We start from the raw sequence: 18313 nt of genomic DNA on the forward strand, positions 1-18313 counted from the left end.
TTTATTTTTATCATATTTGCTGAACTCACCATGAGTGAGTAATTTTCATATTCTAGAATTAGGAGAGTGATGCTTGTAATAATTATTATGGACAAACGTTAAGTTTTGTTTATTAAATTTGAGATTTGTTCCTTGATTTAATTTATTGTGATCTTAATGCATGATATGTGTTGGTATCCACTTAGTATTGATTACAGATATTAATTGAAGGGCTGAAAGGTGAAGATTAATATTAGAAAATCAAGATTTTAAACCAAGAAAATCTGACCTAGAGATAGGCTGATGACCTTTGTGGAGTTTCGAAATTAGTCAAAGATCTTAAAGGGTTTTAATTAATTTAATCGCCACGAAAGTAGGGTTTAGGTTAATTAAAATACACCTAGGTTCCTTGAGAGAGGACTTAGGATATCTTAGGATTAATTTCCATCAAGGCAAATAATTCTCAATCTAGTAAATAGACAAGATTACATCCATAGTAAGATTAAAGTATGAAATCTAAATTCCAGAATTATTTCAAAATAGACTATTCCATTTTAAGTTTATTATTCTAGCGTTTAAAATAGACAAGTTTCATTCCCACATTTAATTTGATAGCCTAAACAGTCAAAATCACTATGTAGTTTGGTATTTACTAATTAAATTCCTCATGGGATGATACTCTACTCACTACTTTATTACTTGCTCGTGATCCGTGCACTTGCGGGGTTGTAAAACCAGCAAACAAGTTTTTAGCGCCGTTGCTGGGGAACTTTAATTTTAGTAATTTTAGGCGATAAGTAATTTAGTTGATTTAGGCATTTTCATTTATTGTTTAATTTTGTTTAAATTGTTTTATTCTCTTATTCTTTCTCAAGTGATTGGTTTGGTACATGACCAAAACAAAACCAGAGGAAGAAGTCTTTGATTTGGATCTAGAGATAGATAGAACCCTAAGAACAATCAGGAGGGAGAGGAAATGTGAAGGATAAGATCAAAGAAATTTAGAAATTCTAAATATGGCCAACAATAATAACAACAGGCCGAGACTGTTGAAGGGTTATGGAGCTCCCTCTATATAAGGATTTCAACCTAGTGTTAGAAGACCCACAGTGGATGCCAACAATTTTGAATTAAAATCGGCATGGCTCCAAATGATCCAATAGACCCAGTTTGGTGGTTCACCAACAGAAGATTCGCACTACTATCTCCAGTGCTTTCTTGCCCTTTGTGACACATTCAAGATGAATGGAGTCTCTGATCAAGCCATAAGACTCAAAGCATTTCCATTTTTCCTTCGAGATAGAGCAAGAAAGTGGTTACTTTCTCAACCAGCTGGAATATTCACCACTAGGGAAGACCTCTCACAAGCTTTTCTAAAAAGGTACTTCCCACCTGCAAAGACTACAAGGTTGAGAGTTGAACTCAACACCTTTAGGCAAAGGGAAGGTGAATCGCTATATGATGCATGGAAGAGATATAAAGACCTACAAAGAGAATGCCAACACCATGGCATAGAGGATTAGCTCCTGATTCAGAACTTCTATAATGGGCTACTGCCCTCTACAAGGAGCACAGTATATTCAGCAGCAGAAGGTGACCAAATGGAGAAAACAGTGGATCAAGTACTTAAACTTCTAGAGAGGGTCGCATATCATAATTACGAGTGGTCAAATAAAAGGGGGAATACAAGGAAAACAGTAGGGATCCTAGAAGTGGATGCCCTCAGCATGATAAATGCTCAATTTGACCAACTCACAAAGAGGCTTGATAAAATGCAAGCCAATGCTATAAGGATGAACAGTCAACACGATGACAGCTATGGAGGAGGATATATGGGTTCAAAGTATAATAGCTTCAGTGAACTCCTCACAAAACATATGAACTATGTGAATAACGAAGGGAACTTCAACTAGAGACAGCCCCACAATCCATATTCAAATACATAAAACTCTGGATGGAGGAACCACCCAAATTTCTCAAGGTCAAATTCATAGAATCAGCCAATGAACAAACAGTAAGGGTACAGACCACCAGCGCCCCCGAGATTTTAGAATAGGGGAAAAAACCCTACACAGCCACTGCCGCCCCCTTAAAGCCAATAGCCTGAACCAAGGTCGACTATGGAATCCAAGATGGAAAGCTTCCTAGCAGCCTAGCAACAGCAAAATGAAATGATGAAATAGCTAGCTTCCCGAATGGACCAACTTGCCACCCACAATAAGATGCTTGAAAATCAAATTACTGAACAAGCAACATCTTCAAGCAAAATTGTTGGTAAGCTGCCTAGTCAATTGGAGATGAACCCAAGAGAGCACCGTAAGGCGATTACATTTAGGAATGGAAGGATTTTAGAACAGTCAGAGGAAGAACCAACTGAGAGAACCTCTGATAAATCTGAAAACTAAATAGAGGAGAAAAAGAAAGAAGCTAAAGAGAAGCAAGAAGAGGAAGCAAGGAAGGAAAAGAATGTTCCAGAGCCATATCAGCCTCCTCTACCCTTTCCTTAAAGATTTCAGAAAGCCGAATTAGATAAGCAGTTTGGAAAGTTTCTAGAAGTTTTGCAAAAACTCTATATAAACATTCCTTTTACAGAAGCACTCTCTTAAATGCCATCTTATGCCAAGTTCCTTAAAGACATTTTATCAAAGAAAAGAAGTCTGGAGGACTATGAGACTATTGCTCTTACAAAGGAATGCAGTGCCATATTACAGAACAAGCTGCCACCAAAACTCAAGGATCCAGGAAGATTCTCCATACCTTGTCTTATCGGTAACATAAATATAGGCGAATCCATTTGTGATCTAGGTGCAAGTGTGAGTCTGATACCTTTGTTAATATGTAAGAAGCTTCATGTGGGGGAACTTAAGCCTACAATAATTTTATTACAACTCGCTGATCAATCTATGAAATACCCTGTGGGCATTCTAGAAAACATCCCTATCAAGGTGGGAAAATTCTTTATCCTAGTTGATTTTGTTGTACTGGAAATGAAGGAGGACGTCCAAATCCCTATAATCCTAGGAAGACCATTTTTAGCAACTGCTGGAGCTATCATAGACGTTAAGAATGGACTGCTAACTCTTAAGGTAGGAGATGAAAAAGTGGAGTTCAACCTGTTCAACAAAATGAAACACAAACTTGAACCTGATGAATGCTTCAAGGTTGATATAATTGACAAGCAAGTTAAAGAGAATTCATTAAACCACACCCTGAAGATCCTTTAGGAACATCCATCATGCATAGCCACATGGTAGAGAAGGAAAACACAGAGATTACAGCTTGTGCGCAATCCTTGACAGCTAATCCACCCTTATTATTGGCTCAAGTTTTCGCTATAGAAGAGTTAAAAGGAGGAAGAGCCCTCAATGCTAAGGTACACATTCTTGGACTCAAATTCTAAATATCCTGTTATTATCAATGCCAGTCTATCTGAAATAGAAGAGGAAAAATTGCTAAGGGTACTTAGGACCCATAGCAAGAGCATAAGGTATAAAATAGAAGACCTGAAAGGGATTAATCCTTCCATTTGCATGCATAGGATACCTATGGAAGAAAACAGTAAACCCACTATTGAACATCAAAGAAGACTTAGCCCAAGCATGAAAGAAGTAGTAAAAAAGGAAATTTTGAAACTATTAGATACAGGTATTATATACCCGATCTCTGATAGCAAATGGGTTAGTCCAGTGCATGTAGTGCCTAAGAAAAGTGGGACAACTATCATTCAAAATGCAAACGATGAACTAATCCCTACTAAGGTAGTTACTGTTGGCGCATGTGCATAGATTATAGGAAATTGAATAGTGCTACAAGAAAGGACCATTTTCCTCTTCCTTTCATAAACCAAATGTTAGAAAGAATAGTAAAACATTCCTACTTCTACTATCTAGATGGGTACTTGGGATTCTTTCAAATTCCTATTCACCCAAAAGACCAAGAAAAGACCACATTCACATGCCCTTATAGAACATTTGCGTATAGAAGAATGCCCTTTGGTCTTTGTAATGCACTCGTTACTTTCCAAAGATGCATGATGGACATTTTTTTTGATTATATTGAAAATATTATGGAGGTTTTTATGGATGACTTTTTTGTCTATGGAACTACTTTTGATAATTGCCTAGCTAACCTATCTAAAGTATTACAAAGATGTGAAGAATCAAACTTAGTCCTAAATTGGGAAAAATGTCACTTTATGTAAGGGAAGGTATAGTTCTGGGACATTTGATATCAGAAAGAGGAATTGAAGTTGATAAGGAACAAATTGAAATCATTGAAAAGATGCCACCACCAACATTAGTCAAAGGAGTACGAAGCTTTTTGGGACATGCAGACTTCTACAGAAGATTCATTAAAGATTTTTTCAAAATAGCTAAGCCACTTACCAACTTGTTAAGTCAAGATGTTCCCTTTGATTTTGATGAAAATTGCCTTGTCTCCTTCAATAGAATCAAAGAAGCCCTGATTTCAGCACCAATAATGCAACCACCAGATTGGGAGCTACCGTTCGAGGTGATGTGTGATGCAAGTGACTATGCAGTTGGAGTAATGCTCGAGCAAAGAAAAGATAAAAAGCTCCATGCCATTTATTATGCCAGTAAGACACTCGATGATGCACAAATCAATTCTGCTACCACAGAAAAGGAATTCCTAGCAATAGTGTTTACAATTGGCAAATTCAGATCCTACCTAATCGGGTCAAAAGTCATTATATTCATAGATCATGCTGCCATCCAGTACCTTTTGAACAAGAAGGAGGCAAAACCAAAGCTGATTCAATGGATTTTACTCCTGCAAGAATTTGACCTTGAAATCAAGGACAAAAAGGGATCTAAAAATGTAGTAGCTGACCATCTCTACAAGTTGAAACTGGAATACGCAGGGGACATCGAGGATTTACTAATTGATGATTCATTTCCTGATGAGCAATTACTAGCATTCTCACAAGCTTTATGGTATGCTGACTTCGTTAATTTTCTTATATGCAGGATATTACCTCCAAACATGACTTATCAGTAAAAGAAGAAATTTCTGCATGATGTGTGGTTCTACACATGGGAGGAACCTCTACTGTACAAGAGATGTAATGATGGGTTAATAAAAATATGCATACCAAAAGAGGAAATAGAGAGTAGATAACAGAAACAGAGAGAAGATAAGGGGAAATCCCAGAGCCTTATAATCACTTTCTCACAACCGTCTAGAAGAGTAGGACATCAATATCAAGGAGGAGCCTTCAGCCAAAGTTCCACAAGATCAAAGCTGCAGATCCTCTTCGGTTCTTTCGTTCTATTTCTTTTAGAGGATTTTTTATTGTCTTTTACATTATTTTTATCATGTTTTTTGAAGTCACCATGAGTGAGTAATTTTCATATTCTGGAATTAGGAGAGTAATGCTTGTAATCATTATTATAGACAAACATTAAGTTTTGTTTATTGGATTTGAGATTTGTTCCTTGATTTAATTTCTCGTGATCTTAATGCATACTATGTGTTGGTGCCTACTTAGTATTGATTACAGATATTAATTGAAGGACTAAAAGGTGAAGATTAATATTAGAAAATCAAGATTTTGAACCTAGGAAATCTGACCTAGAGATAGGCTGATGACCTTTGTGGAGTTCTGAAATTAATCAAAAATCTTAAAGGGTTTTAATTAATTTTATCACCATGAAAGTAGGGTTTAGTTTCATTAAAATACACCCTAGGTGCCTTGAGAGAGGACTTGGGATATCTTAGGGTTAATTTCCATCAAGGCAAATGATTCTCAATCCAGTAAATAGAAAAGATTACATCCATAGTAAGATTAAAGTGTGAAATCTTAATTCTAGAATTATTTCAAAATAGACTATTCCATTTTAAGTTTATTATTCTAGCGTTTAAAATAGACAAGTTTCATTCTCTCATTTTATTTGACAGCCTAGACAGTCAAAATCACTGTGTAATTTGGTATTTACTAATTAAATTTCTCGTGGGATGATACTCTACTCACTACTTTATTACTTGTTCACGATCCGTGCATTTGTGGGGTTGTAAAACCAGCAAATAGCATTCCATGTAACCGTACTATCTCAACTATATAGATTTTTGCTAATCTCTCCAGTAACTAGTTGGCTCTAACTGGTAGGAAGTGAGCTGACTTCGTTAATCTATCAACAATTACCCATATGGTATCATGTTTCTTCTGTGTCAATGGTAGTCCAGTGACAAAATCTAAGGTGATGTGGTCCCATTTTCACTCTGGTGTAGATAGAGGGTGCAATAACCCTAATGGAACCTGATGCTCAGCCTTAACCTGCTGGCATATTAGACATCTAGTCACAAAATCACCAATCTCTTTCTTCATTCCAGGTTACCAATAATGTGCCTTCAGATCATGATACATCTTAGTACTTCCTGGGTGCATAGCATGGAAGCTACTGTGTGCTTCTTTCAAGATGTTCTTCTTCAGTTCTTCATCTCCTGGCACACATATTCTGCCTTTGTAGTAAAAGCACCCATCTTCCTTCAACTCATAGTCAGTCTCCTTCCCCTCTTTAACTTTGCTCATAACAGTTACTAACTTTTCATCCCTTATCTGCATTTCTTGTATTTTCTGTAGCAAGCTTAGCTTTACATGCAACTCAGCCAAGAGAGCCCCATCTGGTACTAGAGATAACAGAGCATTCAGTGCTCTTAAAGCCATCATGGACTTTCTGCTCAGTGCATCGACCACTACATTTGCCTTTCCAGGATGATAGTCGATCACACAATCATAATCTTTAAGGAATTCAATCCTTCTCCTCTATCTCAAATTGAGTTCCTTCTGGGCTGGCAAGTACTTTAAACTCTTGTGATTAGAGTAGATGTAGCACTTCTCACCGTACAGGTAATGCCTCCATATCTTCAGTGTAAATATTATTGCCGCTAATTCTAGATTATGTGTTGGGTAGTTCATTTCATGTGGTCTTAGTTGTCTGGAAGTATAAGCAACCACTTTACCTTCTTGCATCAGAACACACCCAAATCCATTATGAGAGGCATCACTGTTGATCACATAGTCTTTTTCTGACTCTGGCTGTGTTAACACTAAAGCCTCTGTGAGCATAGCCTTTAGCTTCTCAAAACTGGCTTGACATTTATCATTCTAATCAAACTTTGCATTCTTATGTAGTAACTTAGTCAGTGGAGTACCTATAAGGGAAAATCCCTTCATAAATCTTCTATAGTAACTAGCTAACCCCAAAAAGCTTCTGACCTCTGTTACATTTCTAGGAGGCTTTCATTCAACTATTGCTTCAATCTTCTTTAGATCTACCCTGATCTCATCTACTGATACAATGTGTCCAAGGAAAGATATCTCATCTAACCAGAAGTCACACTTAGACAGCTTGGCAGATAACTGCTTTTCCCACAGTGTCTGTAGTACCACTCTTAGGTGTTCATCATGCTCCTCTCGGTTCTTAGAATACATCGACATATCATCTATAAGGACCACTACAAACCGATCCAAGTAGAGATGAAATATATGGTTCATTATGTCCATGAAAGCTGCTGGTGCATTCGTCAGCCTAAATGGCATCACTAGGAAGTCATAGTATTCATATCGGGTCCTGAAAGCAGTTTTAAGAACATCTATCTCCTTTACCCCCAAGTGATGGTAGCCTGATCTGAGATCTATCTTGGAGAATAATCCAGCTCCCTTCAGTTGATCAAACAAATCATTTATCCATGGTAAAAGATATTGATTTTTCACAGTCACCTTTTTCAGCTACCGGTAGTCTATATAAAGCCGAAGGGTACCATCCTTCTTTTTCACAAATAACACCGGTGCTCCCCAGGGTGACACACTAGGGCATATGAAGCCCTTGTCCAGTAGCTCCTGTAACTGAACTTTCAACTCTCTCAGTTCAGTGGGTGCCATCCTATATGGAGCAATGGAAATTGGTGCAGTACCTGGCATAACCACTATAGCAAACTCCACCTCTCTCTATAGTGGAAAACCGGACAACTCTTCCAGAAATACATCCGAAAAATCACATACAGTGGGGATATCCTGTAAACTTGGGCTAGTCTTCTTGGTGTCAACCACATGTGCTAAGAAAGCTTTACAGCCCTTCCTTATCATTCTTCTGGCTGTTGTGGCTGATATGAGGGTAGAAAGACAACCCGTTCCTTCACCCACAACTGTAAGCTCATCCCCATCTACTGTCTGTAATGAAATCCTCTTCAGCTGACAATCCACCATTGCTTGATGATGTGATAACCAATCCATTCCCAGTATCACATCAAACTCATGGAATGGTAGTTCAATTAAGTTAGCTGGAAACTCATGACCCTGTATCCTCAAAGGACAACCCTTACAGACCTTCTTTACCATGACACTATGGCCTAAAGGGTTAGTAACCAATATGTCCTCCTCTAACTCCTCTATCTGTACCCCTCTACTAATCGGTGGTGTTATGCACACATAAGAGTGCATGGAACTAGGATCAATTAAAGCACACATCGATAAATCATGAAGTAAGAATGTGCCTCTTATGACATCAGCTGGCTTTGGCTCCTCCTAAGCTCTCACAACATAAGCACGAGGTGCTACTCTGACCTCTTGCCTCTTAGTAATCTCTGTAGTAGGCCTCTATAATGGACCAGCTATATCAGGCCTTACAGGTCTTCTACTCCTCTATGTTGTCAGGGTAGACCTCTCTGTCTGGGGTGGAGCAGTGGGAGCACTAGCACTCCTCTGTGGCAATCCTTCAAGAAGTGATCCGTAGACCCACATCTGAAGCATCCCTCAGTCAATAGTCTACACTCTCCTCGGTGGCTCCTCCTGCAATTTGTATAAGTTGGTATTGAAGTTGATCCCCGCGTAGCTGTACCCGAAGAACTACCCACTGATGCACCAGACTGTCCTCCTCTCCTCGAAGCAAATTGAGATCTCTGTTTCTTGCCTCGACCCTGAGTCCGACCTGAGACTCTTTGGGCTTCTTACTACCAGTGGCTGCTGAATCGGACTGGCCATGTTCAGAACCTCTCTTGCATTGTCGGTCCCTCCCAGACTACACCTCATCTCTCACTCTCTTAACATTAAGAGCTGATGCTACTAACAGGGAGAAGTCTGTGAAGTGGTGAGATGTAACTATCAGTCTGATGCTGTCATTCAGTCCGTCCTCAAACCTCCTGTATTTGTCAACCTCCGTGGGCATTATCTCCAATGCATATCTGCTAAGTCTCATGAATTCCTGCTCATATTCGAAGACTGTATGTCACACCTTACCCCTCTATAAGGCATAACATGATCCCGTAGAATACCTAATGAACTATCGAACTTCACCTACCGATAACTCATTAAATACCCTACAAGGGATTTTAAAATCATTTTCTTACTTTTTATAAGTTGTGAGCATTTTCTAATAGGTATTAAAATATTTAATTAGAGTTTGAAAACTAGTTAAGATTTTTATCCCATTTTATTTTTCGCAAATTTTATAAAAATTTCGGTAGAGTGCCGTCTATATTTTGAGAAAACAGTTCTTCAAATACCTGTAAAAAAAAGCACTTCCAATAATTTATCTCAACAACTTCATCAATTCCACATTCACCCCAACCAATTTCAACATCATTTCTCAAATTTCAAAATTCAACATCATCAAAATACTACTAATTAATTTCATTCAAATTAAACAAAATATTTCCATTCATATTTCAATAAAGATAAAACAATTTAGATACATCATTCTAAAAATTTACATTAGGAAAAATCCAAACCAAAATTTATTACAAGCTCTATACAACTCTATACAACTGCTCATGATCATTTTCTACATTTACATACATTACATACATTACATACATCAAAATAATTTTTATAATCAGGGTATAAAATATACCCGATAAACTTCAGAGTAGGCAGCTCCTCAATCCTCAGCAGCTCGCTCTACTGCTCCTCTAGTCTTTATATCTGTGACAGCAATAACAGTCATCGCTGAGTATTGAGACTCAATGGTGCACAACATACTAAAAATAATCTTTATGCGGAATTTAAATCATATTTATTAAAAAATTAAACTGAACATGAAATATAAATTCAAAACATGATTTATAAGATTTTAATCCAAACAATTTCATTGCAAAAGTCTCAAAACAAATTTCATAAAAACACAGTTATATCATGCCATTCGAAACAAATATAATATCAATAGCCAGAGGCTAAGGAGAAGTCACATCACAAGGCTAGCTAGCTCAAATATATGGGAACCCATTCTTTTTTTTCTTCTACTGGCACACACCTCAACACTTCAGCCAGAGAAGGAATAAAAATTCGAAGCTGATTTCCCCCACTAGTCATGCTAGTGAGGTATTCAAATATATGGTCATGATACTGTGGTTTCAAAACTATCTTAACAATTTACTAAACATTTGATGCCATTTCAAATATATACAATTAAACTTTCAACAATTTAAATTAAAAGCATAATAAACATTTCAAGACAATGATATCACAATTCAATATTTCAATTCATTCAAAATGATGTGTAGAAGAAAATTTACAGAAATTCTATGTTGTGCACAAACCTTATACGAGTCGCCTCTTAGCCTTGACTCGACACCTCGGGTTCTTTCCGGGTATTCTTTTCCACTGAAACACACGGTTTCACAGTGTTTCAGTATCATAACTTATCATAAATCCAAAAATAAATTCGAATTTACTTATACCTAGCTTTAATATGCTAAACTTGACGTTCTCTAAAATTTGTATTTCGGGGTTACTATTCATGACACTATTCAAGTCAATTTGTTGACTTTCTAAGGCTTAATAGGTATGGGAATTCTAATTTCACCCACATACCACATTTTGGTTACCTAATTTGTTGGTTTTGGTTGTTTTCTCAAAACTCAAGTCTTTTAGGCAAAATTTTAAATTTTTAGTTTTGGTGTCCTATGTTGCACTGTTTTGTTGGTCATGTTGCTGTTAGAATTTGACTAAGTTTTCTTCATAAAAATTATTCCTTATTGTCTTAAATTTATTCTCCTTTTTTAATCACTCCAATTGGAGTTTTGTAGCTCAAGTTATAGCCATTTGAATCATGGCTACCGGATTGGACTTACCCAAATTTCTGGGCAAATTTCTGGGTTCTGGCAGTTTTAGGTCACCAAATTTGGGTGGCTAAATGAATTGGTTAAGGGCATAATTTTGATTTGTGTTCTTCATAAAAGTTTTAGGTCTATATCTCAGCTTTCTACTGGTAAAATTTCACATCATTTAGACCTGCCTAGCCCAAGTTATGGCCAAATGAACAAATACTATTCTTTTGGTCATTTTTGTACAGGGCAGCATACCTAATTCCGGATTTGGTCAATTTGTTCACTATGCTATGGTCACTTTCTGGGCATGATTCCTAAATGAAAAATGTGTCATTTTGTGTCTAATTTCATTTCCAATTGGCCTCACACCAATTGGGTATGTAAATTTTTAGTTTTAATCCCTGAAAGGGACCTTGGTCATGCTGCCTACAGAATGAACATATCCAATCTGAATTCAAACTTAATTCCAACACTTCCTACACACCACAATTGGTCTTGAAATGGACCATTTTTCAGCTCAAACTAGGTCAAACACACCATTTGACCAATTCTCCAAGTTTTATCTCTCAAATCCTAGGTCCAAAACCCTAACTCACTTGATTTATTACATTTAATTAGTTCCAAGCATACAAACAACATTTCTCAACTCATTCAAGCTTTCTAGCATATTTAATTCAATCAAATTCATGCATTCTCAACTTAAACCCTAGTTGGCCGAATTCACACCTAGTCCTCCAAAGTTTTTTTCATTTCATTTTTAGTATTTTTCTAGGTTTATTCAACTATAAACACAATTAATTCAACTAGAAATTCAAGTTTAGCTTACTAACCTTGATATAGCTTTTCAATCTTCACTTCCTTCAACTTTTTCTTCTTTATTTCTCCTTTAATCTTCTTTTCTAGTTTCCCAAACAAAGATTAATCATGGTAAGTGAATTTTCTATGGTGGAATTTTGGTTTCTTCAAGCTCACAAATGAGCTTTCATGGAGGTTTTGGAGAGGGAGAGGTTGAGAGAAAGGTTACGGCAAGAAGATGAAGACCACTCTTTTTTTTTTTTTTTTTATAAATTTTTAACCTTTAGTAAGACCAAAAATTATCCTAAATTTAAATTTTTAATTATAAGGTTTATTGTATCATGCATGATGTAATTACTTTTTCACTTTTTCTTTTTCCTCTTTTTTTTATTTATTTTTCTTTAGTTCTTTAATTTAATTCCCAATTCTGAAATTTTCTTTTCTTCGATTTTATTTGACAATCAAGTCAGGAGTCAGCTCCAGGGGCCAATTGATCAAATTGTCTCTCGCCGGTTCGACTCGGTTTGCAAATAATTCAATATTTCTTCCGGATCACTAACCTAATTATTTGACAGGCTTAACAATTCTTTTTCGTGGTTTTCTCTTTTTCATTGTGTTCGCAATAGTCCTAAGGACCGTGGCGTCACATTTTACGGTTCGAAATTTGAGTTTAAATTGACTTCGCAATCTTTCCCGAGAAGGTCACCCATCGTTGTGACTCTCGGCTCATTTAACTTCTTGTGTTCTGTTTTTCTTATTTATACTTAACTATTTGACAATTACTAATTATTTGTTTTCAGAGCTTATCTAGTTGTCTTAGATGTGGTTCTAATCCCCTTAATTATCAGGACCGACACCGATCATTGGAACAGTGAAATATACCAGGCTATGCAAATAGGGGTGTTATAATTCTCCCCCCCTTAAAATAAATTTCGTCTCAAAATTTTACCTGGTATCAATTTCTGAACAGCTGTGGGTGCTGTCTCCTCATATCTTCCTCTCATTCCCAGGTAGCTTCTTAGCCCGTATGATGGTTCCACAACACTTTCACTAACGGTATCTGCTTATTACATAGCTGCTTCACCTCATAAGCCAGAATCTCTATGGGTTCTTCCTCATATGTGAGGTCTGGATTCACCTCAATCTCTTCTACTAGTAGTACATGAGATGGGTCTGATCGATACCTCCTCAACATGGACACATGGAAGAAATTATGTATCTTCTCCAACTCTGGAGGTAGTGCCAATCGATATGTAAAGGACCCACTCTTTCCCTAACCTCATATGGCCCAATGAAACGAGGACTTAGTTTCCCCTTTCTGTCGAATCTCATAATTCTCTTCCAAGGGGAAACTTTGAGGAATGCTTTCTCACCCACTGCATACTCAATATCCCTTCTCTTTAAATTAATATAGGACTTCTGACGGTTTGATGCAGTCTTAAGTCGATCTCTGATCACCCTGATCTTCTCCTCGGTCTGCTGAACAATTTCGGGCCCAATCATCTTCCTTTCACCTACTTCATCCCAACACAGGGGAGTTCTACACTTTCTGCCATACAAAGCTTCATATGGAGGCATCCCAATGCTTGATTGGTAGCTGTTGTTCTAAGCAAACTCAATCAAAGGCAAGTGTATGTCCCAACTACCCTCAAACTCAATTACACAAGCTCATAGCATATCCTCCAAGATCTAAATTACCCTCTCAGACTGGCCATCTATCTATTGGTGGAATGCCGTACTGAAGTTCAATCTAGTTCCTAGGGCTCTCTGAAGACTACCCCAGAATCTAGAAGTGAACCTAGGATCTCTGTCAGATACGATGGATACTGGCACTCCATGCAATCTTACTATCTCATCAATGTACAACCTGGCCAATCTTTCTAAACTGTAATCCATCCGGACTGGCAGAAAATGAGCAGACTTGGTTAGTCTATCAATAATGACCCATATTGCATCATGACTCTTCTGTATCCTTAGAAGTCCCATCACAAAATCCATTGTTATTCTCTCCCATTTCCATTCTGGTACTGGTAGTGGATGTAACAACCCATCAGGTACTTGATACTCTGCCTTCACTTGCTGACAAGTTAGGCATTTGGAAATAAATTTTGCCACATCTCTTTTCATGCCCATCCACCAGTAATGCTCCTTTAGCCCTCTATACATTTTTGTGCCACCAGGGTGCATGGCAAAAGAAGACTCATGTGCTTCCTTCAAAATGATCTTCCTCAAATTAACATCATTAGGAAAACACATTCTGCCCTGGTGTAGTAGTAGAACATCATCTCTTATTGAGAATTCTGGTTTCTTGCCCTGTCTGACTTCTTCTAACAACTTTTAATACTTCGATCATTACGGCGACCATTACGATCGATCAATCAACACTGGCTGTACATGCCATGCAACTGATGTCTGCCCCTCATCATTAATCTCTAAGCTGGCATGTAATGATCTCAACTCATGTACCATAGACAAAGGAGTAACCCGTAGACTTGTCATAGTCTTGCGACTTAAGGCGTCAGCCACAACATTAGCTTTCCCTGGCTGATAGTCTATCAGATAATCATAGTCTTTTATCAACTCTAACCATCTCCTCTGTCTCAAATTCAACTCTTTCTGGGTGCCCAAATACTTCAAACTCTTATGATCTGTGTAGATGTATCACTTCTCCCCATACAAATAGTGTCTCCAGATCTTAAGAGCAAACACAATAGCTGCAAGCTCCGAATCATGTGCTGGATAATTCCTCTCATGCGATTTCAGCTGGCGTGATGTATAGGCAATGACATTTCGATCTTGCATCAATACACACCCTAACCCATTGTGAGAAGCATCACTATATACTGTGTATTCTTTACCAGGGGTAGGTAAAGTCAGGACTGGAGCTTTAGTCAAACATTTCTTTAATTCATCAAAACTCTGCTGGCATTTGTCCGTCCACTAAAATTTCACATCTTTCCTAAGCAGCTTGGTCAATGGAGATGCCAACATGGAGAATCCTTTCACAAATCGACGGTAGTATCCAGTTAAACCCAGAAAATTGCGAATCTCCGTGATATTTCTGGGTGGCCTCCAATTAAAGACAGCTTCTATCTTACTTGGATCTACCTTGATGCCCTCTACCGATACTAAATGTCCCAAGAAAGATATTTTTTTCAGCAAAAATTCACACTTCGATAATTTGGCATATAGTTGTTTCTCCCTCAAAATCTGTAGTACAATCCGCATATGTCTATCATGCTCTTCTGCACTCCTCGAATAGACCAATATATCATCTATGAATACCACAACAAACTGATTGAGGTATGGTATGAAGATAGTGTTCATCAGATCCATAAAAGCAGCCGGAGCATTAGTTAACCCGAATGGCATGACCAAGAACTCATATTGGCCATAGCGGGTTCTAAAGGTAGTTTTAGGAATACTCTACTCTTGTACTTTCAGCTGATAATAACTTGATCTCAGGTCAATTTTGGAGAACACAGCTGCACCCCTCACCTGATCAAACAAGTCATCAATGTGGGGTAATGGGTATCTATTCTTTATTGTCACCTTATTCAACTGTTGATAGTCAATACATAAATGGAGAGTGCCATATTTCTTCTTACCAAAAAACACTGACGCTCCCCAAGCTGACACACTAGGGCGGATAAAGCCCTTGTCAAGCAGCTCTTGTAACTGCACTTTCAACTCTTTCAATTCTACTGGAGCCATTCTATATGGTGTTATGGAGATTGGGCCCACACCAGGTATAACATCAATTTCAAACTGCACTTCTCTTTCTGGAGACAATCCTGGCAATTCATCAGGAAACACATCTGGAAAGTCACATACCATAGGGATGTCCCTGAGTGCTGGACTCCCCACTTGGGTGTCTATCACATGTGCCAAATATGCTTCACAACCCTTTCTGATCACCCTTCTGGCTAGTGCAGCCGAAATGATGTTTGATGGCAGTAAATGTCTCTCCCCATGTATTACCACATCATCGTACATAGGGAGACCAAAAGTGACTGTCTTCAGTCTACAGTCAATCATGGCGTGATGCCTGGCTAACCAATCCATGCCCAAGATAATATCATAATCTCTGAAGGGCATTTCAATCAAATCTGATAGAAAAACATGTCCTTGGATCACCAAAGGACAGTCTCTATAGATTTTGTTGACCCGAACCTCTTGTCCGAATGGACTAGTTACTAGCACTTCAAAACCCATTTTGACACACGAAACAGCAAGTGAACTGACTATGCTAGCACTAACATACGAGTGGGTTGAACTCGGATCAAACAGCACAAATACATCTTGATCAGAGATAGAGAATGTACCGGCCACAATGTCAAAAGTCTCAGTCTCTTCTCGCTGTCTCATCGTATAAACCCTGGCTGAAGCACTTCCTTGTGCTAACTGACCAACAGTACCCTGATTGCCCGAAGCATGGCCTCTACCTCAGCCTCTTCCTCTGCCAACTAGTTGTGAACCTCTGGGAGCAGGCCTCTAAATAGATCCTTCTGCAGTAGTAAGAGCTAGACCAAATCTAGAAGCACTAGTGCAATCTTTTGCAATATGACCTTTGCCTCCTCAGTTAAAGCAGGCTCCTATTGCCTAATAGCATTCTTGCCCATGAATTTTGCCACAAGTCTCACAGGGGCGGGGAGGTTGTGAACCCTTGCTCGACTGCTGACCAGACCTAGGGGGTCTCTGTCCAAAGAATCTGGTCCTTCCAAACCTTCCACCTCGACCTCTGCTAGGTCCACCAAATTTCTTCCTCTTCCTAGAAGTACCACTAGGATTTGCTCTACTGACTTTTCCCCCCTATATTTCTCTGATTTCTCAGCTTTCTCTGATTTCTCTTTTGTTGGGGTCGCTTTTGATTCAATTCTTTCCAACTTAAGTGCCTGAGAGATGAGCTCTGACAAATTACTGTGTCTGAATCCCACTACTTGCATCCGTATGCTGGGCTTCAAACCCGTCTCAAATCTCTTGCACCTTTCCTTGCTGGTAGACAGGAGACTCCCAGCATTGTGGCTTAAGCGAGAGAACTCCCTCTCATACTCTGCCACTATTCTGTTGCCTTGTTTCAAACTTAGAAATTCTTGTAGTTTCTGATCAACATATGCATCTGGGACGTATTTCTGTCTGAACTCTCTGATGAAGTCATCCCAGGTCAGTACTAGTGGTTCATCCAAGCTGTGGGGGATGTTCTTCCACCAATCATACGCATCCCCTTGCAGTAGTGACATGGAGTATTCAAATTTCAACTCACCTGGGCAGTGCAGCTTCTTGAATACTCTGTCCATTCTCTCTAGCCACTGCTCTGCCTCTAAAGGGTCTACTGTACCCTTAAATTCCATAGTCCCATACTTTAACAGCTTGTCATACTATCTAACTGGAGGCTGTGGTTATACCATAGGTGTCTGAAGTGGAGCTTGAGCAGGCATACCCCCAGCTATTTGTTGGAACATCGTAGCCATCTACTGTGCGAACTGTGTAGGAAACTGCGGCATTTGTGGGGCTGATGCCACTGACATTCTATAGAGCTGGGGCTTCCCCTTGTGCCTCAGCTTCAACAGACTGCTCAACAGAGCGATCCCCTTCTTCCATTTCGGTCTGAAGTTAGGATATCTCCTGAACAAATAACACAAGGAGATTCCCTCCGTTAGTTCATATTTATAATGTAATGCACTGTATGTAACAAATAAGGACATTGAGCAGTTGTACTTAACAAAGAAATACACAAATTCAAAAGTTAAAACATACTTTAAAAATTTGCTCTGATACCATAAAAATATGTCACACCTTACCCCTCTGTAAGGCATAACATGATCCCATAGAATACCTAATGAACTACCGAACTTCACCTACCAATAACTCATTAAATACCCTACAAGGGATTTTAAAATTATTTTCTTACTTTTTATAAGTGGTGAGCATTTTCTAATAGGTATTAAAATATTTAATTAGAGTTTGAAAACTAGTTAAGATTTTTATCCCATTTTATTTTCTGTAAATTTTATAAAAATTTCGGCAGAGTGCCGTCTATATTTTGAGAAAACAGTTCTTTAAATACCTATAAAAAAAAGCACTTCCAATAATTTATCTCAACAACTTCATCAATTCCACATTCACCCCAACCAATTTCAACATCATTTCTCAAATTTCAAAATTCAACATCATCAAAATACTACTAATTAATTTCATTCAAATTAAACAAAATATTTCCATTCATATTTCAATAAAGATAAAACAATTTAGATACATCATTCTAAAAATTTATATTAGGAAAAATCCAAACTAAAATTTATTACAAGCTTTATACAACTCTACACAACTACTCATGACCATTTTCTACATTTACATACATTACATACATCAAAATAATTTTTACAATCAGGGTATAAAATATACTCGATAAACTTCAGAGTAGGTAGCTCCTCAATCCTCAGCAGCTCGCTCTACTGCTCCTCTAGTCTCTATA

General features: G+C 38.0%; 1 protein-coding gene across 1 annotated transcript; it reads left to right on the forward strand.

The window, feature by feature from the left end:
- The first annotated feature begins 2585 nt into the window (after nucleotides 1–2585).
- LOC131180103 (uncharacterized) lies at nucleotides 2586–3203 on the forward strand. The gene has a single exon (XM_058147716.1). It carries the CDS (start codon nucleotides 2586–2588, stop codon nucleotides 3201–3203), a length of 618 nt encoding a protein of 205 aa, XP_058003699.1.
- Nucleotides 3204–18313: the final 15110 nt, after the last annotated feature.

This window comes from Hevea brasiliensis, chromosome 5 (assembly GCF_030052815.1).
Source record: "Hevea brasiliensis isolate MT/VB/25A 57/8 chromosome 5, ASM3005281v1, whole genome shotgun sequence".
In the NCBI taxonomy this organism is placed as follows: domain Eukaryota; kingdom Viridiplantae; phylum Streptophyta; class Magnoliopsida; order Malpighiales; family Euphorbiaceae; genus Hevea; species Hevea brasiliensis.

Excerpts from the sequence above, each read along its gene's own strand:
- LOC131180103 (XM_058147716.1), top strand. The coding sequence starts at position 2,586 with ATGCCATCTTATGCCAAGTTCCTTAAAGACATTTTATCAAAGAAAAGA.